We start from the raw sequence: 23,710 nt of genomic DNA, 5'->3' as shown, positions 1-23,710 counted from the left end.
CTAAACTGGTCACACAGCAGCTTCAACAGCCTGTCAGCTCCTCTAAGAAGAAAACTGTAGGCCCGCAGGCAGATCATTGCTGTCATTTCCAGCTGGAAAATGGCAAGAGAAAGACACTGAAGAGATAAGACTCAGGTCAAACCCAGGTTTCTGTGCAGAAGGTCTCCTTCCCTCCATCACAGTCCAAGTTCACAGTAGGAGGAAAACAAACTCCTTCTTAAACAGGCTTTAAATCCGTTTTCAGCTCAGAATCCAAGATCAGCCTTTGTCCGGCGACAGATCAGCGCCGTAAACGCACCAGCAGATAACAGGCTAATATAGCGGGGCTTATCACCCAGCGGCCAAAAGATGAGGCCAGAGGCCACCGAGGTCAAACCAAATCATTTACAAACTTATCAAAAAGTTCAATTATTTTAGCTGCTGCTGACAGCTCAATGGGTGCAAAAGTTGACCAATTCCTCGTCAGCCATTAACCAAAGCACCATGGCTGCCGCTGCAAATCCTCCTGAAACATCCCTCACAAATGGATTAAAGCTGCGTGGGGATGACGTGGGGTGGGTTGTAATATTATAAATGAACCAAAACCAACCAAAATATATATATTTTTAAAAGGGACAACAAATCAATATGACAATGATATAATTTTATCCAAATATAGGCCTATATATATCAAGCGTGGGGATATTGTAACACCATCAGGCCTAAATAAATTCTGGTATGACCTACATGACGCTTTGGCTCAGTTATAGTCAGATTAGATTATATAGATACACACATATATATGTAGATATAGTGAGAAAATCATAATATCAGATTTGAATCCGTTTGTCCTGCGCACACAATATGACCCTGGGCCACATCACACTTCTGGAAAAGTTTGAATAAAATATGAACCATACATACAAGCTCACGTTTCCTTCTTTGATAGGAAGAAATGAATGCATGTGAACAGTTTTACTAGTTTTAAATATTATTATTTACTGGGTGACAATATTTTTGGCTGTGGTTTGAAGTACTATATTCTAAAGTTGAAAGTTGTCGCACAGGCCCTGACAGGCTGAGAATGAAACAGGAAGTCGACTTGATACTTTTTGCTGCGTCTTTTCGTAAAGTACAGAATTTATCTTAAAGCAAGCTGAGGCGATTATCTCTACTCTGCCAATTCCCTTTGAAATTCTAACAAAAGCAGAAAAAAAAAATATTCGTTTCACACACAGTTTAAAAAAAAAATTTGCTCTTGCACTTCACATTTCAATATGGGTTAGACAGCCTGACCTGTCTTTCACCTTGCGCTGCTCGTCCTTCAGACGGGTCAAAGCCGAGATCCGCAACAAAAGAATGATAAAGTCAGCGTTTCCTGGCAGCTCGGCTTCAACCAAAAGGCTAAAGGCTTCAGCTCGACTCCCTCTCCACCGCATTTACCTACTTTTTCTGCCAAGAAGCGCCGTTTGATTGTTTGAGAGCTCCAGGAAGCACAAGGCCTATTTAATCTCATTTCCAAGGAAGTTAATCGAGCGTTTTTGACTGACAATAATAAAAGATAAAACTTTAAATTGCCTTAAATTACCTTTAAATGATTAGACTGGATCTAACAATGAGTGGCGAAATGAATCATTTAAAGGCCTGTAGTAGAAATGCATTAGGGCCTAGAGTGAAGTGAGCAGCAGCCACATCATGTGAAAAATAATGATAAAATATAAAGCAAAAATAAAAAAAATAAATAAACAGATTTTATTGTTGTAACCTCAGTGCTGTTTTTGTGGTTTATAAATCCCAGTGCTGCTAAAAGGGAAGCTCACACTCTCGCACACACGAATTACAATAGAATTATTATAATCAATTAGAAATGTAATTGACCATCATGACGTTTCAAAGACAATTCATCAAAAACCACCAACAATATGAGTCTGGTGCCAACAGGTTGATCTGTGCGCTCACACACAAACAAGAAAGCCCAGGGATATGAAATTAAATCATCACACCAGCAGCTCGACCAGCAGCGTCCACGAGGAAGCATCGATTCAGCCTCTAAAGGTTTTTAACGCCACCCCGGGCCCCAGCTCCCACCGATCACAGCATTAAACACGCACACTTTCCTCACGGCAGCGCATTATAAGCTGCTGCTGCTGCAGCTTTTAGAGGCAGGAAACAGCACAGCCCGAGCACTACGCGTATGACATCACACGCCCATACCACCAGCACAATGATAATGATAAAACACAGCTCACCACAGGCACCGCGGCGCATGGCACACCGCGCAGCAAACGCATCCATGGTGGAGGGAAAAGTCTGCCCAGCTCCCAGCTCCCTGCCAACTGAAGCTCTATTCCTGACCCATCTGGACGCTCTTACTAATACACAATGAGAATTATATTTTGGCTTGTCAAGTCTCAGGCCATAAAACAAACTTTAATGGCATCACGTGTTTCCTCACAGCCATTCACAACACCGCGCAGGCCCATAAATAATCCTCAAAGTTGCACTTACTCAATAAGGCCGATTACACTGATGTGCACTGAGGAAAAGTCGCAGAAATGAGGAAGCTGGGAGGCTGCAACTGCCGTTAGAGAAATGGGAACAGGGGTGAATGAAAAATACTTTATATACTTTACATATATTTTTTAATTTCGACATTATTATTATTATTATCATCACCATCATCATTACTTTCATTATTATTATTATTATTATTATTATTATTATTATTATTATTATTGTTTTTCAGGCTTCTCAGCTAATAATGCAATGCTTGAACAAACAACAAGTTTACCGCCTATTAGTATTAACAATCTCATTGCCTATGATATGATCAGGTTATTCAAATTGAAGGATTTTCCATAGATTTGTATTCTCACAGCGCAGACCTGGTGATATGATTTGACTGTAAGCAGTTTGACCTCTAAAGTGTTAACACAAACATCAAACATGCGTCACCGGGTTGCGCTAAAATACATTTCTCTCCCCAGTGAACCTGCCACAATAAGACTGATGTCATTCATTCTTCCGGGCCAATCCCAGCGAGCAGAGCGTGTTCGCTCCTCCTCTCCCTCCCTGTCCAAACAGGAGAGAGCTGATGATGATGATGAGCTTTGGGTGGCTGCCACTGTTGGGCAGGTATGATAAATGGGAGGGTATCAAATCAGAGGCTTGTCACTTTTTACATGCATGTCCTCATTAAAAATAAAAAATAAAAAAATAAAAAATAAAAGGCTTTGAAAGTATAAACCCCTGCAAGGCCTTCTGGGTGTTTTAGAAGCAGCTGCACTCACATAGCTCCAGATGTTAGCTTTTCATATTCTTCATATTCTCCAGTGATACAGTTCTATGTCTAGAAATATAGTAAAATCCCCCATAGCTATGTTTTCAACTACTCTCTTAGAGAAAGCTTCCTTTCACCTCACCATCACTTCCATCCTCTTCATCATGAGGAGTGTGTCACACTCTCAGGACTCAGAACAGTGTTGAAACATCAGCTGTCACTGGAGCCACAGTTTGTTCACCATCTTTAACCGAGGCGCTCTCAGATAACAAAACATCCACTGTGTTGTCTGCATAAGATTCATTCACGGCAACAAACAACTGTCTGCCTCTGTGTTGGGGGCAATACGATGCACAAACCGCACACTGCACCAGAGGCGGCCATAGATAATCAGAGCTGCTGATCCTCACGATAACAAAGTCTGATGCAGCCTGCAGCTGCGGCAGGCTGACAGGGTGCGTTTTCTCTCTCACACACACACACACACACACACACATTCACGCATTCTCCAAAACCACTTTCAAAAAATGAAACATGTCACATGACCACCTGTTTCAGCCAATCACTGCGCTCAGGAAGCCGCCGGGGAAGGACCGCTGAATGGGAGCGGAGGGGCTGAGTGTTGGGCAACAGCGCCTTCTGCTGGCATTTTAACGCCCTCCCCGCTGTTTCCACTGTAAAAAGTGTCCCTCTGTCTAGACAAGTGATTTCATGAAATGTTACGTTTCATGAAACTATCGATGCGGACGCGCGAAGAGGAAGAAGCAGGTGAACTTTCAAATGCAAATGAGATTCATCACATGTTCAGTTAAGCGTCGGTCTCTCAAAAGCTGATGCCACTTGATTCGAGACTCGGTTTAATTTGATTGTTGAAACAAATCAAACTGCTGCTGATAAGAAGAGGAGCCGCCTCTGAGCCTTTTGGAAGACTCTTTTCTCATTAAGGGCCTTTAATTAGACTGAACATGACACTGGTCGCCAGGTGAAGATGCGCCTGTCTCTGCAGTGTGGATCTTATTACTCATCATTAAGCAGATGAAGCCAAGAAAAAAAAAAAAGAAAAAAAAAAAAAAGGTTGTTTTCGATAGAGATAAGGTCAAATAATCGATGAATTAATCGGTTTTTCTGAGTGGAAAACGAACAAAATTGAAATAACTTCAGCAGGCCTAAAAAAAAAAAAAAAAAAAATGCTATTGTAACTTTTTAGGTTTCAAATAACTTTATATGAAGAAACATATGTTTAGTCTGCAAAAGATGACCCAGAAGAGGCTAACATGGGACCAGACTACTTCTCTGAGGGGATTTGAATCGGGGTGAAGAGGGGAAACCACATCCATTCATGGAAAACTGCTATCTGTTCAAATGTGTGCAGGGCCTGCGGTCAGACACTGTTCTCCTTCATTACATACGACAAACATGCAGAAGTGATGGAAGCTCTGTGTGCATTGTCAAATCTAACCCCACGGAGTGAATGCTGTCTAATTTTCGCAGGTCTCTGCTTGCGCCTTGTGTCTTCCAGAGTCCATTTTGCCGCATTGCAGTGAGGCTGTAAATACTTTCGCAGCTGCCTGTCAGCCAACAGTGAAATACTGTCTTTGTTCAGTTGGCCCCATCTCCAGGCAGCTGAACAGCACAGCTATGAAAACTGAGCCTCTTCTGCCAGACTTGCATATGTGGACTACACCAAAGCAGATTTGTTCTGTGTCCATTCAAGACACAGCGTTTTTTAACCAAGCGAGCAATGTGCGCAGATATTCATCAGCAGCTGAAGAAATGCAAAAAAAAAAATAAATAAATAAATTCATACAAGTTATGGCTCCACTGACCCGACTATGAGGAGGCGAGGGAAACGAAAGGGCTTGTCAACAAGCAACATGTCTGCTTCAGCTTGAAAACCGAAAGGAAAATGTTAGTGAAACACTACAGGCTGGGGGAAATGACTGCCCTCAGTTAGCTGCGTCAGAATCACTGCTCATCCTTGTCAGACACCATCATCAGGGACTTCAAATACAAGCCACATTCCTGCAGAATAATCTGGAAATATAAAGGCATGAGCCGGGATGAATACATTTCCCAGAAACATTTGATAATCCATCCGATTATTTCTGAAATATTTGATTCTTGCAGCATAATAGCAATAGAAATTCCCCCTTTTCTTTTTTTTTTTTTTTTAAATCATCACTGACATAATCTGCGTATTAAGTATGAAAACCATTTATTTCAACGCACCCAGAAACATGTGAAATCACCACATTACCTGAGAGCTGCTGCCCATCAGCTAATTTACATGACTAATGGAACAGGAAGCTGTCAGGCTTCACTTGCAGACACACAAGCGCAAATAAAAGCCATTATCACACAGAAAGCTTACCTACAGCCGGGAGGTAATCCATGCTCACCCTCTGATGTTTACCTACGCGCTGCGTTTTGATAAAGCTACAGAGAGCCGGAGCTGCTGTGTGAATGAGGAGGTCAGACACTGGCAAAGTTGAAAACGCTCCTCTTGTCATCATCCAGGAGAAGGAGCAGCGCTGTGCCGCAGATATAAGATCTGATCAGACGTTTATGAAACGAATGGCTGGAGATCTCTCTTTCTTTTTTTTTTTTTTTTTTTTTTTTTTTTAGGGAAAGCTGACCGTGGCGTATCGGTTTGAACACCATAGACGCAGAATGCAGTGGGGGGAAAAAATCGCCTGGGAAATCAGGAAAAGAGCCATGAAGACGTTTGCCTCTCACACATGACCAGTGGCATCCAATGACAGGCGATGGAGGCACATAAAAAAGGTCTATTACCAAGTTGTAAATTGTCCTCTCACAAAAAGGAATTTCGACTGCAGCAATTCTCCCCATCTTTGCGCATAATAGCAGGAGCCCCTCCATGTCCTCGAGAAAAAAAAAAAACAACGAGAGGGTTTCCCTCCTGTTTTCTGTTTCTGTTACTCGGCCTTCAAATGCGAGAAGCGCAAAACGTCGCCTTAAAATGTGTCAGCTTCAGCACAATGCACATTTTTTTGCAGAGTAACACAGAATAGAGGAGATTATAGACTGAATTGATCCGCTTTTGATGGCAAAATCATGACCATGCATTTTTATTATTTTTTTTTTTCAGAATGAAAGGCAGCCTGTTTCTGTTTTAAGTTTGATTAAAAACCACACTAGGAGTTGGGCTGTTAGGAATTACTTCGCCTCGACTGGAAGCGTTTTGCACCCATGAGACTGGGTGTTTTCGTCTTTTTGTTTTGTGAGCGGCCTGTGCACCAGCTGTTAATATAATGTCACATGATAAAAGCAGCTTCGTTATTAGGCTTAAAGCTTAACTGGTAGTGAAGCGTAAACAAATGGGAAGTGAAAATACAGGTTATCCCCCAGCTCAGTCGGTCTGACATTGTGACACTGGTGGTTATTGTTCTGGACAACAGGATGTTTTAAATGGACACTGCGGCTCCTGCAGCTGTGGGTGAACAGACTATCGCAGGCCACCGTCCTCTCTCCGGGCTCCTACAGGCCTGCTGTTATTCACACACATGAAGAGAAAACTAGGAAGAGATCAATCATGGCATATATGTTTTGGGGTTTTTGGGGTTTTTTTTGTTGTTGTTTGTTTGTTTGTTTTTTGGTTGTTGTTTTTTTTTGGGGGGAGGGGAGGTTGACCCGCAAGATTTAAAGGCTAAACACTGTCTCTCCGTCTGTGTGAATATTCCTGAAGCAAAAAGGAATTTCTTTCATTTCATTCTTGCTCGTCTGGTGGCATGCCAGAGTCAGCACGGCGCGATTTATGGTCAGGCTATGGCTCTGTCTCTGGTTTCCTGTCTTATAGCCCCATAGCTTGTGTGTGTGTGTGTGTGTGTGTGTGTGTGTGTGTCTGTGCGTAATGCAAGAGATCAGAATTTGCTGCATTACACAACTATGACAGCACTGTAACCGTATAGCGCGGTGTAATCTGTTGGGATAAGGTTGGTCTATTGCAGGAAAAAAAAAAATCTGGATTAACTGTGGGTTTAGTCTCGGTGCAAAGATACGGGACTATTTGTCTGCTCATTCCTCTAACATGATGTTACCGCCTTTTATTTGAGGTCACAGATGGAAAGAGAGTCGCCACGTTGCAGTGGAAGAACGGTGTTAGCTCCAATATGTGATGTGCTGGTGAACCGGTCCAGCTGAATGAAGGATGGGGAGCTGGAGACCAACATCGGGCCTACTATTGCCTCCAGACCTGGGGGGAAACAAACGGTGTCTGCTGCAGAAAATAAGAACATTTTTGATACAGCCTACAGTGTGCACTTACAAATCAGAGCTAAAGTTAAACAATGATTATTCATGAATTGAATTGGCTTTTACATGTGCGTTTAAATCATCATCTCCTACGGCCACTTCCAAAACAAAACAAAACAAAAAATACTCATAAGTTATTTCAAATGAAATAGAAATGAAAAAGAATAAACATGTGGCTAAGGCGAATTTAAATGAGACTTGAAGTGGACACGTGTTTACAAAGAGAGGTGCCTATAACGGGGAGGTAACCTATGGGTTATGGTAATGTGACATAATCTACTTAGGCTCAAATGTTATGGTTTCCTTTCATCACAGAGCTCTAATTGTACTTTCTGTGCGGCCTGATTCCCCGGCAGTTAACTCTTGTGGTTTCCCCCCCCCCCCCCCCTTTTGGTTCCAGGACATGTTGGTTCCACTGATCGTCTCAGTGCTGAGTGTAGCAGGCAACACTAGTTTGGATAACATCAGATCAAATACACCGTTTACACCAAAACATCCACACTTCAGTCGCTATTCCAACCCACGCTTGCATCAGCTTGAACGGCTCTGATCTAAATCTCCTGACGCACCGGGGCCCTGCGTCATTCAACAGATACACGTTTGAACGTTGCGTTTTCCAGTTTTTTTTTTTTTTTTTTCCCATCTCAGGATGATTGTCCCGCAGGAACGCACCGAGGAGCCGCTGCAGAGTCACTGTTGCTTTCTCTGTGGGTTAAAAAAGAAGACCAGACTCACGGAAGAGTCACAACTTCAATAAACATCTCAGTTAATTATCTCACACCGAAGCAGTGGTGATGGATTTTGATCTCAGTGTTTTCTTACAGGGCACAACTTTAGATTCGTTTTTATTACAGCAGCATTTGGTTAATTCAACTTCACTTGATACTGGAACACAATGTTTTTTTTTTTTTTTTTTTTTTTTGCTTTTCAAGTTCAAAATGGTAAATTTAAACAGTGAAAAAAAAAAACCCAACAAAAAACATGCAACAACAACAAGGAAATATTAATAACCAGAAATATGCATTTTTATTCACACACATACACCTCATCCTTTTTTATGAATAGGCTAACTACAAGAAACTGCCCTCTCCTGCTCAGACACGCTGTCCCTCACACACACTGTCTTTGTCCTTGTGTTACTATAAATGCAGGGGACTATTTAACGCTGCTCCAGAAAAGCCCCAGCATTAGGGGGGGATTGGGATTGTGTTCCCAATCAGTAACGCTCAGCTCAGTTTCACAGCCGTTATATCTTGGCCTCCATGCTGCAGCCTTGACAGAAATAACACTGGACCAAGTGAGTGGATGTGGGAGAAGAAAGCATCCACGGCTCTAACGTGACTGGGAGCTGGAGGACAGAGACACATGACAGCGGGCAGTGAGGATGATAATGTTGCTCATTATCAAAGAAAATGTTCAATCCAGTTATTGTGCCCTTGGCGACGGCCTGTAGTCATACATGTCCAAATAAAAGAAGCAGGACATGGTCACACCGGGGTCAAGTTTTCAGCAGTGACAGTCGCCTAATAGTCACCAGTGGACTCGATCACAGGCCACTGCACTTATCACACATGCGGGCCTGTACAGGATCGAGACCCAAACAATCAATTCCACATTTTCCCTAATCGCTTCAATATTTCGTGTCCGTCTGGTGCTCTCTCTCTCTCTCTCTCTCTCTCTCTCTCTCTCTCTTTGCAAACGACTGGAGACCTCATGACAACCATCGCTTTCAACGGCGATGACTGAAGTTATGTTCGCTGTAAACTCCTCAGGACCCAGAGCAGCTTTCACTGACTGTGGGGCGACTCTCATTCCGCTGCGTGGAATCAAAACACCCCAGCAGGAGAAGCGTTTCCGCAGCTCTTATAATCTTCTTTTTTTTTTTTTTTTTTTTTTTTTTTTAACCTGCAAATCAGCAACAGCAAATGTCTACCAAACGCCTCAGTGTGATAATCCGTGTTTTGTTTTGTTTTTTTTAAAATTAGATCACAGAAATCAGAAGACTCTGAAGAGGCCTTAATGTGTTTATCTCAGGTTAGGAGTCACATAACCCTACTTTTAATGAACTAGTTTAAATGAAATGTACAGGCTTGAAGGGTTTCTGTGATGATTCTGCACAGTGGTTAACTGTACAGATCTTTGCGCAATGGAGCAGGCTGGGCCATTTGAAACAGGAAAAAAAAATGATATAGGTTATTTCCTTCCCAGGGCCCGATATAGCAGCACCACCTCTGTGCAGCGCCATCACCCCGCTTTGTTTATGTCGGTGGCTTCTACAGAAAGGGTTAGGGGTTCAACAACGCGACAATCTGAGCGCCGTGTGGCTCGGATGGAACAAAAAGATGTTAGTCCGAGGACTGCTCCACCGCTAAAAGAAAAATACTAAATGGATCTGACGAAGCTCGGAAGGAGATGTGGCCTCTGAGTGGAAAGTTCAGAGTGACATCTATGTTTGTTTTTTTGTTTTTTTGCTGTATGAATGGTGACACGGACTGAGGCTGCTCCTGGCGTCTGTAGCCATTTCTTTATTGGTTCAAATGAGCTGCTGTTGAAATGTCGGGGTCTGGAAATTATCGGGACATTTAAAAGAAAAAGAAAAAAAAAAAAAAAAATCTGTAGGCTACATCATCACCTCCAAGAGGCCTTTTTTTTTTTTTTTTTTTTTTTTTTAATGAATTTGGAGTTTTAGGTTTTCAACTGTTAAAGAAACGTGAAGATGCGATTAGTTTTGTTTCCCCAATAAAAGCAGTTTTCTTTCCTCCGGGGAAAATAGTTTTATTGCTGTTGCTTTCAAATCTAAAACTCTGCGCTTTTAGAGAATCACAATAATCACGTTTTACAAGAGATATTCAGAGATATACAGTCATTTTTCTGTGCTCTGGCTGAATGGGTCCATGCATGTGTAGATTATGGTATGCTCCATGTTCCAGCTGTAAATAAACTGCTGTGACTGAGACTCAAAGGACAACATCGCCCTCTAGCGCTCCCATGACCTCTCCAATGAAGGCCTGGGTGCAGCAAAGGTAAACAGAGTGTGGGCTGTTCAAACCTACATCTTTCAGGTTTTTTTTCTTAAAGTCGTGCATTCATTATTTCATTTATTTGTTGACTACCGCCCCTGAACATGTTATCACATATTTATCTAAGTTTAGGAGCAAAAACAATTCTCTCTCCAGGTCTGTTTTTGTTTCCACGGATCCAGCAGTAAAGCAATCTGAGGTAAAACTGGGACACAGCCTGGTTCTGTATGTTAGAATAAAAAGAAACTCATCAGACGGGGAAAGTGCATCGGACACCAGTCAAAGTGAAGTTTTTTTTGTTTTGTTTTGGGTTTTTTTTTTTCTCCCCATCGGTGGGAAGTGGAGTTGATGAATAAACGTGACCATTAAGGTCGAGGGGTGATTTCCTCTGAAACAATTCATCGACCAGACACCCTGTGGAAAAGTGTCTACATTCTGTTTGTCAGCAACAGACGCAAACGCCCAAGAAAAGGGAGTTTCAAAGGAGAGTGTAATTACTGGCCGGGCCCATAAACTCATTTAGGCCAGACGTCTAGCCATTTCTATAGCTTTATTGGACCACGTTTCTTCCTGCTTTAAAGCAATTATTCGTACAAGTTGGACAATAAATTGGAAAATCCGCCGCAACACCTCTCACAGTCGTAAACACTTTATTACTTGTTACCATTCAAATCCAATGTTCAAAAAGTGAAATCGAACATACAGCATGCAACCTCATTTAGCATTAGAAAGAGCTGCAAATCAGAAAACTAGACCGCTTGGAAGTGACTGTCCGGTTAAATTTGGTGGTGTCTTATTTACCTGCGAGGCCTTGTTCTGGAGTCCAGCGGTCTCTGTGCAAACAGGCCCTCAGGGAATCATTTTGATTGGAAGAAATCAAACACAAATAGCCCAGAATATACCAGCAGCATGCAGGGAAGGGTGGTCAAATGCTGTTCATTAAAGGGGGGGAAAAAAGTTCATATATTTATTGGATTAAAGATTAAATGGAGAATTTGCTTTCTCCCCAGTTTGGTTGTTGTTGTTTTTGTTTTTTTGTTTTTTTTTTGAGAAGGCAGCACGGGCGTTTTCAGCGCTACACCTGATGCTCAGCAATGGCAGCAAAGTTAAAGTGTGCACGGCTGTGTTGTGAAAAGTGTTTTACATACGACTCCAGGTTCTTAACGACTATAAAAGCAATACACTCAGGCAGGTCTAATAGTGTGGCAGAGAGGGAGGAGGGCGTTTAACAAATCCGAGAATCCTGAACCAACATCCAACACTTGCGATTGTGGGAAAGTGTGAAAGAGAAAATAGGCCTATCGGTCTGACGGATCCTGCCTGGACCAGTCTCTCAGATCCCTGCACATGTGATGCTCGTTTGGTCAATACATTATGGCACTGACTCAATATTTACTTGCTGACTTGATTTCTAAAAAAAATAAAAATAAAAATAAAAATAAAATAAAATAGAAATGGACGCAGAGGCTCCTACCAAAGTAAATGCAATTGTCCAGATGGCTTCGTTGGTACAAAGATCAAAACGTGTGAAATGGCAGCAGCAGCAGCAGCAGCAGCAGCAGCAGGAGAAGCAGTGGACTCATAGCTGCTCCTTGCTGCTCCTCTCTCTGTTCATCTTCTTCATTTTCATCCTCCTGTTCTGGAACCAGATCTTCACTTGTCTCTCGGTTAAACTGAGTATGCGGGCCACCTCATAGCGTCGGTCCCTGGTCAAATACATGTTGTAGAGGAACTCCTTCTCCAGCTCTAAAGTCTGATATTTTGTGTAGGGGCATCGCTTCTTTCTCGTTGACCGTGCGTGAATCCAGTTTGCTGCAGGGTTGTCTGAGAAAGAAGAAGAAGAAGAAGAAGAAGAAGAAGAAGAAGAAGAAGAAGAAGAAGAAGGAAAGAAAAAAAAACAGTGGGGGAGAGAGACACATGTTGAAGTGAAGACACATGTGATGAGGATGTTGCCGAAATTCAGCTTTAATGTAAATGTTTTCTAAAGCGGGGTTGTTCGGGGAGCGGGAGGGGACACTGGTGTGGCTGCACTGAATCAAAAGCAACGTGAGAAATGTGAGTTTAGTCTTGACTGACAGTGCGCAAAGACTTGACTATTTCGATCACACGCTGTTTCCCGAACACAGGACAGAAATCGAGGCCTAAATCCACCCGTCAGCTCAAATCGTATCGAAATGAAGCCCTGCGTGTCTATTGTAGGTGTCCTGTGACACGAAATAGTTCAGGATCCCCTGTAATAACCCTCGCAGGGCGGGTTTTTCCCCTTCCCGAGCCGCGGTATGCGAGACACTTTTATAGGTTAGTAAAACCTCCAGTTTTACACACAGCCCGTACAGTTCTTAGGGTTGTAAATCAGGACTGGCCATGTCGTTCACTTACTTGGGTCAAGTTGTTGTTGTTTCTCCTCTTTGGGCTCGCTGTGGCTCGAAAGCTCACTTCCACTGTGCTCCTTGCTCGTCTTCTCTGGACACTCCGATACTCCACAAGCGAATTCGCCGGCGAGCGGCCGAGCCTCTGCCTCCGACGCGTCGCGCTCCGCGGCTTTCGGCGGCAGCGCCTCGGGCTTTGTTCCGTACGGCCGGCCGGAGCCGGAGTGAAACCCGGCAAACGAAACGTGGTTGGAGATGGGGTCCACCCAGGAGCGGACGCCGACATATCTGCCGTCCGAGGCGGGCAGATGGGACTGGTGGTGGTGGGAGTGGTGGTGGTGGTGGTGCACGTACGGATGATAGATCCCCTGCGGGTGAACCGAGGACCACGACGACGAGAAGACGGCGGACTTTGGTGCAAAATTGCAAGAGGAGAAGTCTGCGTTGTCCCCAGCACCTGACGGCCTCGGGGTCACCGTGTGCGGGGCCGGAATGAAGCGAGCACCGTACACATCCTCCGGCTCCTGCCCCATGATAGCGTCCACATAGCAGTTACTGAGAGTGCCACTGGAAGACATTTTTGATCTCTTCCTACTCATATAATAAGGGTTGCTCTGTTACGGGAAGCTTCTCTCTATGAACAATCATAGTATTTTTGCTGGCCTGCATCTACAGGGATTGGTTACATGGATCACGTGGTCATATTTACCAATACAGCGAGTAAATCAATCCTGCCCTTGCTCCCTCTTTTTTTTTCTTTTTTTTTTTTTTTTTTTTTGCGTCAGGTTTAATTTAGCTTTTCATTTCACAAATAATAAAAAGCCCCGTCAGATTTGACTAGAGGGAGAAAACAATCGTTGGAATAATTACAAATGGGGGTTTTCCCCCCTTTCGTTCTGTTTCTCATGAGCTTGAGGCTACAGGATGTTACAGCAATACAAAAAAAAAAAAAAAAAAAAGGGAATAAGACATTTTCCATCACACACACACACACACACACACACACACACACACACACAGTTCACCAAGACGGATTCCCTGCATCTTAATGTTTGAGAAAACTCTTATAATAACGTCCTGATACCCTCAATGCCAGTAAAATGCTTTATAGACTTACGGAGTCCTCGTAAAATAGATGTAATAACATGCTGTAAAATAACAGACGCCATTTTTCCGTTCACAATGCGGTGAATCTATTGTTAATATTCGGTGAGGAAACTTTTTTTTTTTTCTGGGTTGGTTGAATTTTTAAAGTTAAGTAGGAAATGGCAGTTGTGAGATTATTGTATTCATTCAAAGGAGAGCAATAATATCTTTATGTATCAATAAATGTTTTATGAGGTGCGTGTGATTATACATGCCGTCAAAAAAAAAAAAAAAAAAAAGACCTGGAGAGGCAAAGTCCATCTGTGTCTGAATCTGAGTCTGAAAGGTGGAATTTAAAAGTAATATATATTTCTTACCTATTTTGAGTCGAAGTGAGTTTATCTTTCTGCATGTTTTTGCTGAATTTGCTGACCTTCAGTGCAGAAAAATTTCATTTCCGTGTAAATAAGCACAGATTCAGGTCTGGGCTGCAGCTTCATGTTACTTCATCACAGATTATGATGAAGTATGAGCTTATTCTGAACAGAATGAGCAGAAATGCAACGTGGCCATCCAGGCCTCCGCCGCTCGTAAAGGAGCAGGAGCTGACTCCTGCCTGTGGATTTGTGCTTGACCATAACTTAGGCCGCCTGATCGAGTCTTATAGAGACTATTAGTTTAGTCACAAACAGGCCTGGGAATCAAATCAACACCATGTTTATTTGATTAAGATGACCCCCGCCTCTCTGCTGCGCTCCTCTTCCTACACACACAGGCAGAAAAGGCTGGACCACTCCTGCTGTGTTATTTAGACTATTTGCATCATTTTTGCTTCCGTTTTGTTGCACTTCATTTAACAAAGGCCAGTGTGTGGTTGTCAGTTTGTCTTCAGGGAGCTGGAATATCTTTGAAAGCCTGTGATGACTTTCAGCTAAACCCCGCATGTGTTAAGGCTGCTACTAGCCCGAAAACTAATTCTGATTCTTTTTTTCTTTATTTTTTTTTATGAGCCTATACTTGTAGGCACGTCGTTACATGATGTTAGAGCACAAGTGTAAACATTCAGGGAAATTAGAAACATATTAGCACCATTTCTTTTCTTTTGCTAAAGTGGAACAGGCTCCTTTAGAAAATGTATTTTTCTTTTGTTTTTGTTTTTTCCCTCCGCTCCATAAACGTTTTAAACAAAATAGTCCCTGCATCAAAGCAAATAACACCGCGGAGTGCTGAGGCAGCATTCACTGATAAATGAGACAACTGCACAGACCAGAGACTTGACAATATAAACAAGTGGATTTGACAATCTATTTATTGCAAGATACATGCCACAAACATGCAGTAAATTCACAGATAAACATTGTTTTCCGCCACTTTAATGGCCCATAGAAACATCTCACTATTGAGCAAATGGCTTGCACTTCACTGTAAAACAAATGTTGCACTATAGGACAATAAATGTGCTTTCATGACTGAAATAAAGTAACATCTTTCCACACAGCTCCCTCCATCCCGACACAATAGAATATCTGTCTACAGGCAGAGGGAAGAAATTCTACTCCAATAATTTAAGACCAGAAAAAGTGTTACCCTGTGATAAAATAACACAAACACACGACGCCACACAAAGTACTAAAAATGGCATATATTTATATATTTATATATATATATATATATATATTGTCACAGTTTCGTTGAAATTGAAGATTAAACGTCCAATGCCACCAAAGCATCAAACTGAACATGAGAGACCTAAAAAATAAAAGACAGCTAGCCACTGATGCATGCGGGCTCAGGAAAAGGTGAGGTTTGAGGTCAGTTCGCGGATGCGGTTTTCCCTGTTCATTTTCTTCAGTTTCATCCTGCGGTTCTGAAACCAGATCTTGACCTGCCTGTCGGTCAGGTTGACGCTCCTGCTGATCTCTAGGCGGCGCTCTCGGGTCAGATACATATTGAACAGAAACTCCTTCTCCAACTCCAAGGTCTGGTGCTTTGTGTAGGGGCATCTTTTCTTTCTCCCACTCTTTGCCGTTAACCAGTTGCTCGTCGGGGCGTCGTTCGTGGAGTCTGGAGAAGATTTCAGATCAGAGACATTAGTTATTTCAGCAAGTCTCACCTGCTGCTTCAGATTCCACCCCTGGGAAATAAGACAATATAAAAGGCTTCCTCGGAATAAATAACATCCAGTGGGGTGTTGTTAAGTCACCTACACGCCGCCACTAATGAGAGAGAAATGAAATGAAACCCCAGCAGATCAAACCGCACTCCATGAATACATCTTTACCTGAAACATGATTTTTTTTTTTTTTTTTTTTTTAAATCCGTTCATTACATTAAATATTAAATGCATTAACGTGCCATTAATGTAATCTTTGATTAGCCTAAATTGTTAAAATGATGCATTTTCCAATACAGTGATTTGGTTATTAAGGATCTTTAAAGAAACAGTCTGAAATATTACAGCTGTAGCTGCAAACGCACCAATTTCTGAAGACCCCTGGCTCACTGAATTTTGAATTTATACCACAAATATAAAGTGGAATTATCAGTGCAGCTTACGTTTAATTTTTAATTTCTGAAAGCCGTGCAATATGTCTAAATATAAAGCAGATAGACAGTGAAAAATATTATATATATGTGCATAAAACGCATTGTTTGGATTTAAATATCAGAGGAACAGGGGACACACAGTCTGCATGCTGCATGGTAAAACCATTCTCTGCTGTCTATCACTGCAACCTGAGAAAGACTCTCATTAAACATTACGACTTTAGGGTTGTTTGTGTTTTATACTTGGTTTTATGATGCTGGAGCCTTCTCAGCACAGCGCCATGAGATAAAAGCTTTCATTGTAGCCAACCCACCTTTCCCTTCCTTCTGTTGCAGCTCAGGACTGGACACAGATGCTTCCATGGAGCAGCTCTTCTCCTCCAAGCTGGACTTAGCAGGATCCGGACTCTCTGCTGGGGGGACCGGGGTACTCGAGGTCGTCTCAGGGTTTTGCTGAACGTCCTCACGTTTCTTTTCCACCTCTGTAAAATTAGAAGACGACGAGGAGGAGGACTGCGGTTTCGGGGTGAGCCGGCTGAGCTGCATCAGTGTGGGGTTTGGACTCGGCGGCTCATGGCAGTAGTTTTCCTGATGCTTCCCGTTCGCATAAGTTTGGCTCAGTCTGAAATAGCCCGGAACCGGGATCTCAGGACCATCGACCGGACAGGACTGGGGAATAACATTAGAATATGCGGGGACTTCTGTCAGGCTGACTTTCTGCACTCTCTTATCGGAGTACATGCAGCAGTTACTCTCTTCCTTTATGCTCTGTGAAAATGAACAGTTTGTCATCTGACTGGACGGCTCTATTCTGCAGGGTCTACCCGGATCAGTCCAGTTATCTACTTGAGGTATGTACGAGTGGACATTCATGCCCATATTTTGGTGGCTGACCTCCCCTCTTTTGCCGAAAGACGGCAAGAGTCCACAGGTTTGCATTCCGTAAGTTCCCATTTCTGAGCCGGACGGCACGTACATGTTGCTGCTGGAGTAGAAGCTGTCCGTCCTGCAGGCACCAATTAAAGAGTCCACCAGAAATGTGTTTGCCGCAGGAGAGCTACCGGGGAAGGACATTTTGGGGGGGTTAAGTTCTTTAGAGGAGAGAGATGTCCTTTGTAAGCTGACATATCTAGAGGGAAAACAATCTCCGTGTAAGTCAGGATGCCTCCCGACCACATGACAAGCCCACCAATGAGATTTGAAAATGGCCTTGAGACGCAGCCTCCTCTCCCCGCACACGCTCGCACTGCGGATGCAGACGCGGTGAACAGCGACACCTACGACACGGACTTGAAATTGGTTCACAGACTCCGAAGGCAGGACTTGACTGTTCAGTTAAAAAAAAAAAAAAAAAAAAAAAACTGAAGCAATTGCGTTTAAAAAGACGACGTGAGTGAAGAGAGAGTGCGCATTGATCTGGGTCTCACCTGTTCAACGACTGAGGCTCTGTGGATTGTTTTTTTTAATAAGTGAAATGACCAAAGGACATTTGTCTCTTTGTGTGAGAGACTGGAAATGTATATATATATGTGTGTGTGTGTGTGTGTGTGTAAAATGCTGCCTACATGACGCATAGGCGACAACTGCGGACTATTTCACAGAATGTAACCAGCTCTACTGAATTATGTTTTATTTTTTTTTCCATTCATATGAACCATCCACATGACTCCAAGGCCCCCGACGACAGAGCCCACATGAACTATATTTGCATATGTTTTCCTGCCTCGAGTATCTTTGACTTCAAATTGGGAACAAAAGGATAAAGATGACATGATGCAAAATATGCTGCTTCCCCCTTTCTTTCATTCATTCGGGGCTTGAAGTTTGTTTTATTTATTTACTTATTTATTTGCAAATTTTCACTGGGTTTTCTCGATTTTTTTTTCGAGTTCATTCGAAACAAGGACAACGGCCTTTTTACATTTCCTGCATGATGTCAGCATCAAAATAAGGAACCTGGACGGTGAAATGTGAGTCCACTGTTCACAGGCGCGAACGAATCAGTCATTCGAAGGTTTGGAAGCACGAAGGTCACAATGATAGTTTCTCAAAGCTTTGCCGTTTGGAAATAAAGTCCACTTCTAACCAACAGAGAAACGTGCAGTTTGTTGTTCACACACACACACACACACACACACACACACACACACACACACACACACACCATAAAGAGGCTACACCGTCGCCTGCCTTTGCGACGTTCAAATGCAAAGTTGAAAATAAGAGTGTGCTGAGGTGTCGGCGCAGTTGCACGGTCTGGGGACTGTTTTCGCTCGGAGCTCCATTGTTTTTGTCTGCAAGGAAGGCAAATGTGTGCGAGATAAAGAGTGTGCCTGTTGAACTGAGGGGGAACAAAACAAACAAAAAAAAAAAACTTGTGCCTGAAAATATCCACCGCACAGAAAATTATAAGTCAGGACACAAGTATTGCCAATTATTATTTACGAATAAAACCAAAGCGCAGTGAATACAGCTTGATTTAACTGGATATTTGGTATTAATGCGACTCGTGTGTGAGAGCGTGTGTAGACATCAAGGGCTTGGTTGTTTTCAAGGCTTTTGGATATTAAGAGTTGGTTTTAAATGGACATGTGTAGTATGCAAATGATCTCAACATCACAGGACTCACCGAGAACAAAATACAGGCCTGTTTATTATCCTAATTTTAATTAAGGAATAGCATTAGAAAATACATTTCCTCACTGTACCACATTCGGTTATTTTTAAATAAAGAAAAAAAAAAAACAACATTGAACGGAGACATCTGACAACATGGACATCATTTTTGTTTTAATAATCACGTCTCTAATAATGGGAATTGCTCAGAGATATAACGCTGGGCTGTTTTGCACATCATGTGACGCACCGAAAAACATCTTTCATATGGGAGTTTATTCTTCATGTATAAACAACTATCATACACGCTCAAAATATGCGAAAGTACTGGTGATATTTTGAAGTGGAAAAACAAATTGGTCCGTGTGTTAGGTAATAATCATAATAATAATAATAACAATAAAAATTACAATAATAGTCGAATGATTATAATAAAATGCCAGGGGATATATCGTTTAAAACAAAAGGGATAGAGCATAAAAAAAATACAACATATAAGACAGAGATACTCAGAAGACGACACTGACATTGTTGTAGTTTCAGGCAAACGTGTTGAGCTTCAAAAGTGCAACACTGCCCTTTGGTGGAGGAACTTTCTGCTCTAACGTATTTTAAAGTAAATAGTCCACAGTAATCACAGACACAGATAAGCGACAATTTAACAGCATGAATAAAGCTGCAACGTGAGATTAAATCCAAAGACACACAAAGCGTGTTTATGTCAATAATCCCTCCACGGTGCCATAATATGTGGAGGCAGATGTCAGTGGCCTACGAGACTGCGCGGCCTTCACACCAGACGTCTTTGAGGTTCAGGGGACAAAGCCCCGCAGCAGAATGATATTTCTTTTGTTCACCTTGTCCTTTCAAAAAGACTTGAACATGACTCGCAGATGTAATTACCGTCTGGAAGACGCCACACAGGATTTGCATCTGTGCAAGTGAGCAAGGGGTGGAAACATAATGTGCGCTACAATTAGCTGTTTATGTTCTCAGACCTCCAGAGAAAACGCTGACTTTTGAACACTTCGATATAAAAACCAGGTGCTTTGGGGCATTTTTCAAAAAAAAAAAAAAAAAAAAAAAAGGAAAATTAAAATGAAAAAAAAAAAATAAAAAAGAAATTCTGATGAAAACACAAAACATAATTAGGGCTAATGGGTGCAGTTGGAATTGAAATAAAACTCTGAATAAACGCTGTGCTGAGCGGATTATTCCTCCACTGACTGATTCCCATGCAGGGTACATGCTCAGTTTGCCTGAACTCTGCATTTCCACTTGAAGCCAGAGCAGCAAGTCTGCCCTCATGTGGATACACCGGGAATCAAAGCGAAATACCCCACACAGTTGGTAATGTAATTTCACCGTAGGACATGATGACAACCCAATTAAACGCTTAATGAAACCTCAGTTTTCTTACAGCCTTTTTGGGAAATTACCGGAGACGCGATAGGCCTACATCACACATGAAAGAAGCATCAGTCCCACTGCGTTGTTTTCATAAAGGTCGCCGAGGCAGGGGGAGTGACTGTTGCTGCAAAGACCTAAAGTCAAAACAATGCACTGGCATCACGTGGATTATGAATAAAGAGAGCATCTGTGTGGATTAAATGTGTTTATTTAGTCTGTCCCTCTACTGATTACAAAAATAAGAATGATTAACACTGCTGAGGCGTTCAAATGATCTCACTCCTTGCAGAAGCAGCCTGGGGTCTGAGAGTGGAGCTGCACAAAGACAGAAAGGTTTCACCTGCACTCATTCAAGAGGAAAACTGGCTTCTCTCGGTGATGTTCAAACAGGTTCAGAGGAAACATTTCGCCTCTTCTGCTCTGGCAGACAAGCGGATAAACTTGAGGGGGAAAAAAATAAAAAATAAAAAAATTACTTATCCTTTACAGACGCTCCTCGTTAGAATATCTTCCATTGTTCCTCAGTAACATTTGAAGTGTCACAAGATGTGAAGAGGAGCTAAATGTGGACGGGATGCGAGGAAATTTCTTCAGATTCTCCAAACATTTGCAGCCTGAAGTGAAACTACTTTGAGACAGGAAGGAGAATCTGTCCTCTCGTGGTCTGGGTGGGTGGGTGGGTGGGGGGGTTGGGACACCAAAAATCCAATAGCCCCCTATTTAGACATTTACAGCTACTTTTATTATACTGTCTAGACGGTTCAAGGTTTAGTAAACAATTCAGTGTTTGAAAGCAAAGGAAATAACGGGACCATACAGGCCTGCAAGCGCCAAACTTCGCCACTGATGAATCCTCTTATGCATTTTTTTTCTTTTTCTGACCATGTGACAGGTTTCGTGACTATGATACAACATTTGTCGTGTCTACTTTATTTCACACCACAACGAACATTACATGCGTCTTAATAAGTGCACATACACGAGGAAGAAGAAGCCTACATATAGTTTACAGAAATCGTTTCAAAGCACGGCTCGTACTTTGCTGTGATGTTGGCTGCCAATAACGCGAAAGTATATGAATACAAATAAATAAATGCAAGAATGGTTTGCAAAAAATAAAAAATAAAAAATAAAAATATGGCATAATTTTTATTTAATGCCAGATTTTTGTCAAATAAACTGATCATCGATAAAACGGGCAGGATTCAAATATGCAGAAGGGACAAGTCTTTCAAATATATGAGTGTGTATACCTCCTATTTTACTCCCGTGTGTGTGTGTGTGTGTGTGTGTGTGCGCGCGCACTATGTCATGTATCAGAATAAAGGGTTCCCAGTGAAATACTGTAGGCGGTCGCGGTTGAGCTTTTTCTCTTTCATTCTTCTGTTTTGAAACCAAATCTTCACCTGCCGATCTGACAGGTTTAACATCCTGGAGAGCTGGAGCCGCTTCTCTTTGTTAATGTACACGTTGAAGAAAAACTCTCGTTCAAGTTCTCGGATCTGGTATTTGGAGTAAGGGCACCTCTTCTTCCTGGACTTGGTTGATGAACCTGCAAAAGAAAGAAAAAAAAAAAAAAAGACAAGAAAAGAAATTAAATCAACGTGAAAATTTTGTTGCCAGGATTGCAGATCTGGTCAGAATATTCGGACTAAAGTGCAGTGAAGAAGTTGACAGATACATTCATTTATTTATTCATTACGCCACAAAGGCCCACACACTCACACACTCACACTCTCTCTCTCTCTCACACACACACACACACACACATAGTGAGACTGACAACAACAGAGGAATTAGCATTAAAATGACCTTACACTGCACTGAACTGTGTTTGGAGATGCACTATCGCATTATAGCCTCTGTTCCCTAAAGGTGATGTTAAATCTGCACAGCACTGGCCTATAAGACTAAAAAAATAAACTTTAATCAAGAAAAGACTTCTAATTTATTTTTTTCCAATTCCCCATCAATACAGATCAATTCCATCAGCTACGTATTGTTTCAAGACACCAGGCAACCTTTAAACTATGGTTACTTGACTGTTTCCCATTGTAAATACCTTTACAACCGTAAAGTAAATCTTATAGGGATATAAAAGCTTTTGCATGCTTATAAAGCGGCACATAACCCTGGACGGCCACTGTGATGGACTTAGTGCCGTCTAGAGACTCTATTGTCTAAAGTGAACACCTTATACCCACGACGGGAAAAAAAAAAGAGGGAAATGCTCACTCTGTTGGTTGTTCTTGTCGCCGCAGTTGGAGGATGAGTCCTCGTCCACGCTCCCGGTCGGGTCAGCTTTGTGCTCTTCCAGTTTGGTTAAAGCCCGATCGGTGTTTGCAGCATCTCCGGGAGCAGCAGAGTCTGTCTTTTGTTTGCTGAGGAGCTCCGCGCTGGGCTTGTCCGAGTTAGGAGTGTCAAAAAACTGGTCGAAGCCCTGGGGGAGAACCCCATTCCGGCCGGCACCGGGGAAGAAACTGCACGGCGAGCTCGTCCCTCCGTGGGGGCCGTACAAGGACTCGTTTTTGAATATCACATCCGCCCTGCTGCCCGAGGACTGGATCAAGTCCCGGTGCATTATCTCGTCCGTAGAGTAGTAAGACGCGTAATTGCCCCGGTAGTGCCATTTGCTGGGATGGTCCAGTCCATAATCCCTGAAAGCGACTTCTCGAACAGGTTGGACCTGGGCTATGTTGGTCGAATAAGGGAAATTAATCTGACACGAAGTAGTCTGCGGTAAAAAGGAGGAGACTGATGTAAAATCGGGCGTCGAAACGTAATAAGTGCAGCTCGGTAAATACATATTTGACGCACAGCTGCGATCATCGTATTCCGTCATATCGCTTCTTCCCTTTCCCCCTTCGCAAGAGAGGAAAGGAATTGGCAGCTTGGGCTGTGTTAAACTTTGTCCATCTATAGCACCACAGGCGTGTGGAAAGACCCCACCAGGGAGAAAAAATCGGAAACGCAGGCAGACCTGCAATACATCTTGATCGATTCTTGGGGTAATTGTGTCATGTGATCCAGCTAAGAAATTACCATACATCAATATCAGTCATTAAAAACTGTCCGGAGAAACTCATGTGAGCGCATGCAAGAGACTTCATTGGCTCTCTGGCTGCAGAGGA

General features: G+C 42.5%; 3 protein-coding genes across 3 annotated transcripts; all 3 read right to left on the bottom strand.

Annotated features, from left to right (window-relative positions):
- Window positions 1-9,510: 9,510 nt before the first annotated feature.
- Window positions 9,511-13,649, bottom strand: hoxd9a (homeobox D9a). Its single transcript, XM_071474895.1, has 2 exons — window positions 12,931-13,649; window positions 9,511-12,375 (listed from the first exon to the last, which is right to left on the bottom strand). The coding sequence occupies exons 1-2, from the start codon at window positions 13,517-13,519 to the stop codon at window positions 12,131-12,133; spliced, it is 834 nt and encodes a 277-aa protein (XP_071330996.1). The 5' UTR covers window positions 13,520-13,649; the 3' UTR covers window positions 9,511-12,130.
- Window positions 13,650-15,277: 1,628 nt separating this feature from the next.
- Window positions 15,278-17,788, bottom strand: hoxd10a (homeobox D10a). The gene is made up of 2 exons (XM_071474894.1): window positions 16,868-17,788; window positions 15,278-16,070 (listed from the first exon to the last, which is right to left on the bottom strand). The coding sequence occupies exons 1-2, from the start codon at window positions 17,625-17,627 to the stop codon at window positions 15,796-15,798; spliced, it is 1,035 nt and encodes a 344-aa protein (XP_071330995.1). The 5' UTR covers window positions 17,628-17,788; the 3' UTR covers window positions 15,278-15,795.
- A 1,408-nt stretch (window positions 17,789-19,196) lies between these two features.
- Window positions 19,197-23,710, bottom strand: hoxd11a (homeobox D11a). The gene is made up of 2 exons (XM_071474893.1): window positions 22,815-23,710; window positions 19,197-22,131 (listed from the first exon to the last, which is right to left on the bottom strand). The coding sequence occupies exons 1-2, from the start codon at window positions 23,626-23,628 to the stop codon at window positions 21,896-21,898; spliced, it is 1,050 nt and encodes a 349-aa protein (XP_071330994.1). The 5' UTR covers window positions 23,629-23,710; the 3' UTR covers window positions 19,197-21,895.

The sequence above is a fragment of the Trachinotus anak genome, unplaced genomic scaffold, assembly GCF_046630095.1.
Source record: "Trachinotus anak isolate AG129_WGS33_773 ecotype Australia unplaced genomic scaffold, CSIRO_AGI_Tana_v1 ptg000001l, whole genome shotgun sequence".
NCBI classification, from domain to species: Eukaryota; Metazoa; Chordata; class Actinopteri; order Carangiformes; family Carangidae; genus Trachinotus; species Trachinotus anak.
The sequence above is the reverse complement of the archived record's forward strand: the minus strand, read 5'-3'. Positions and strand labels throughout refer to the sequence as shown.

What these genes read in the sequence shown, in the direction of transcription:
- hoxd9a (XM_071474895.1), bottom strand. Translation starts at nt 13,519, where the DNA reads ATGAGTAGGAAGAGATCAAAAATGTCTTCCAGTGGCACTCTCAGTAAC. An exon ending in ACAACAACAACTTGACCCAA is followed by an intron (nt 12,376 to 12,930) that starts GTAAGTGAACGA and finishes CTTCTTTCTCAG; the next exon opens with ACAACCCTGCAGCAAACTGG.
- hoxd10a (XM_071474894.1), bottom strand. Translation starts at nt 17,627, where the DNA reads ATGTCCTTCCCCGGTAGCTCTCCTGCGGCAAACACATTTCTGGTGGAC. An exon ending in GCAACAGAAGGAAGGGAAAG is followed by an intron (nt 16,071 to 16,867) that starts GTGGGTTGGCTA and finishes AATCTTCTCCAG; the next exon opens with ACTCCACGAACGACGCCCCG.
- hoxd11a (XM_071474893.1), bottom strand. Translation starts at nt 23,628, where the DNA reads ATGTATGGTAATTTCTTAGCTGGATCACATGACACAATTACCCCAAGA. An exon ending in CGACAAGAACAACCAACAGA is followed by an intron (nt 22,132 to 22,814) that starts GTGAGCATTTCC and finishes TTTCTTTTGCAG; the next exon opens with GTTCATCAACCAAGTCCAGG.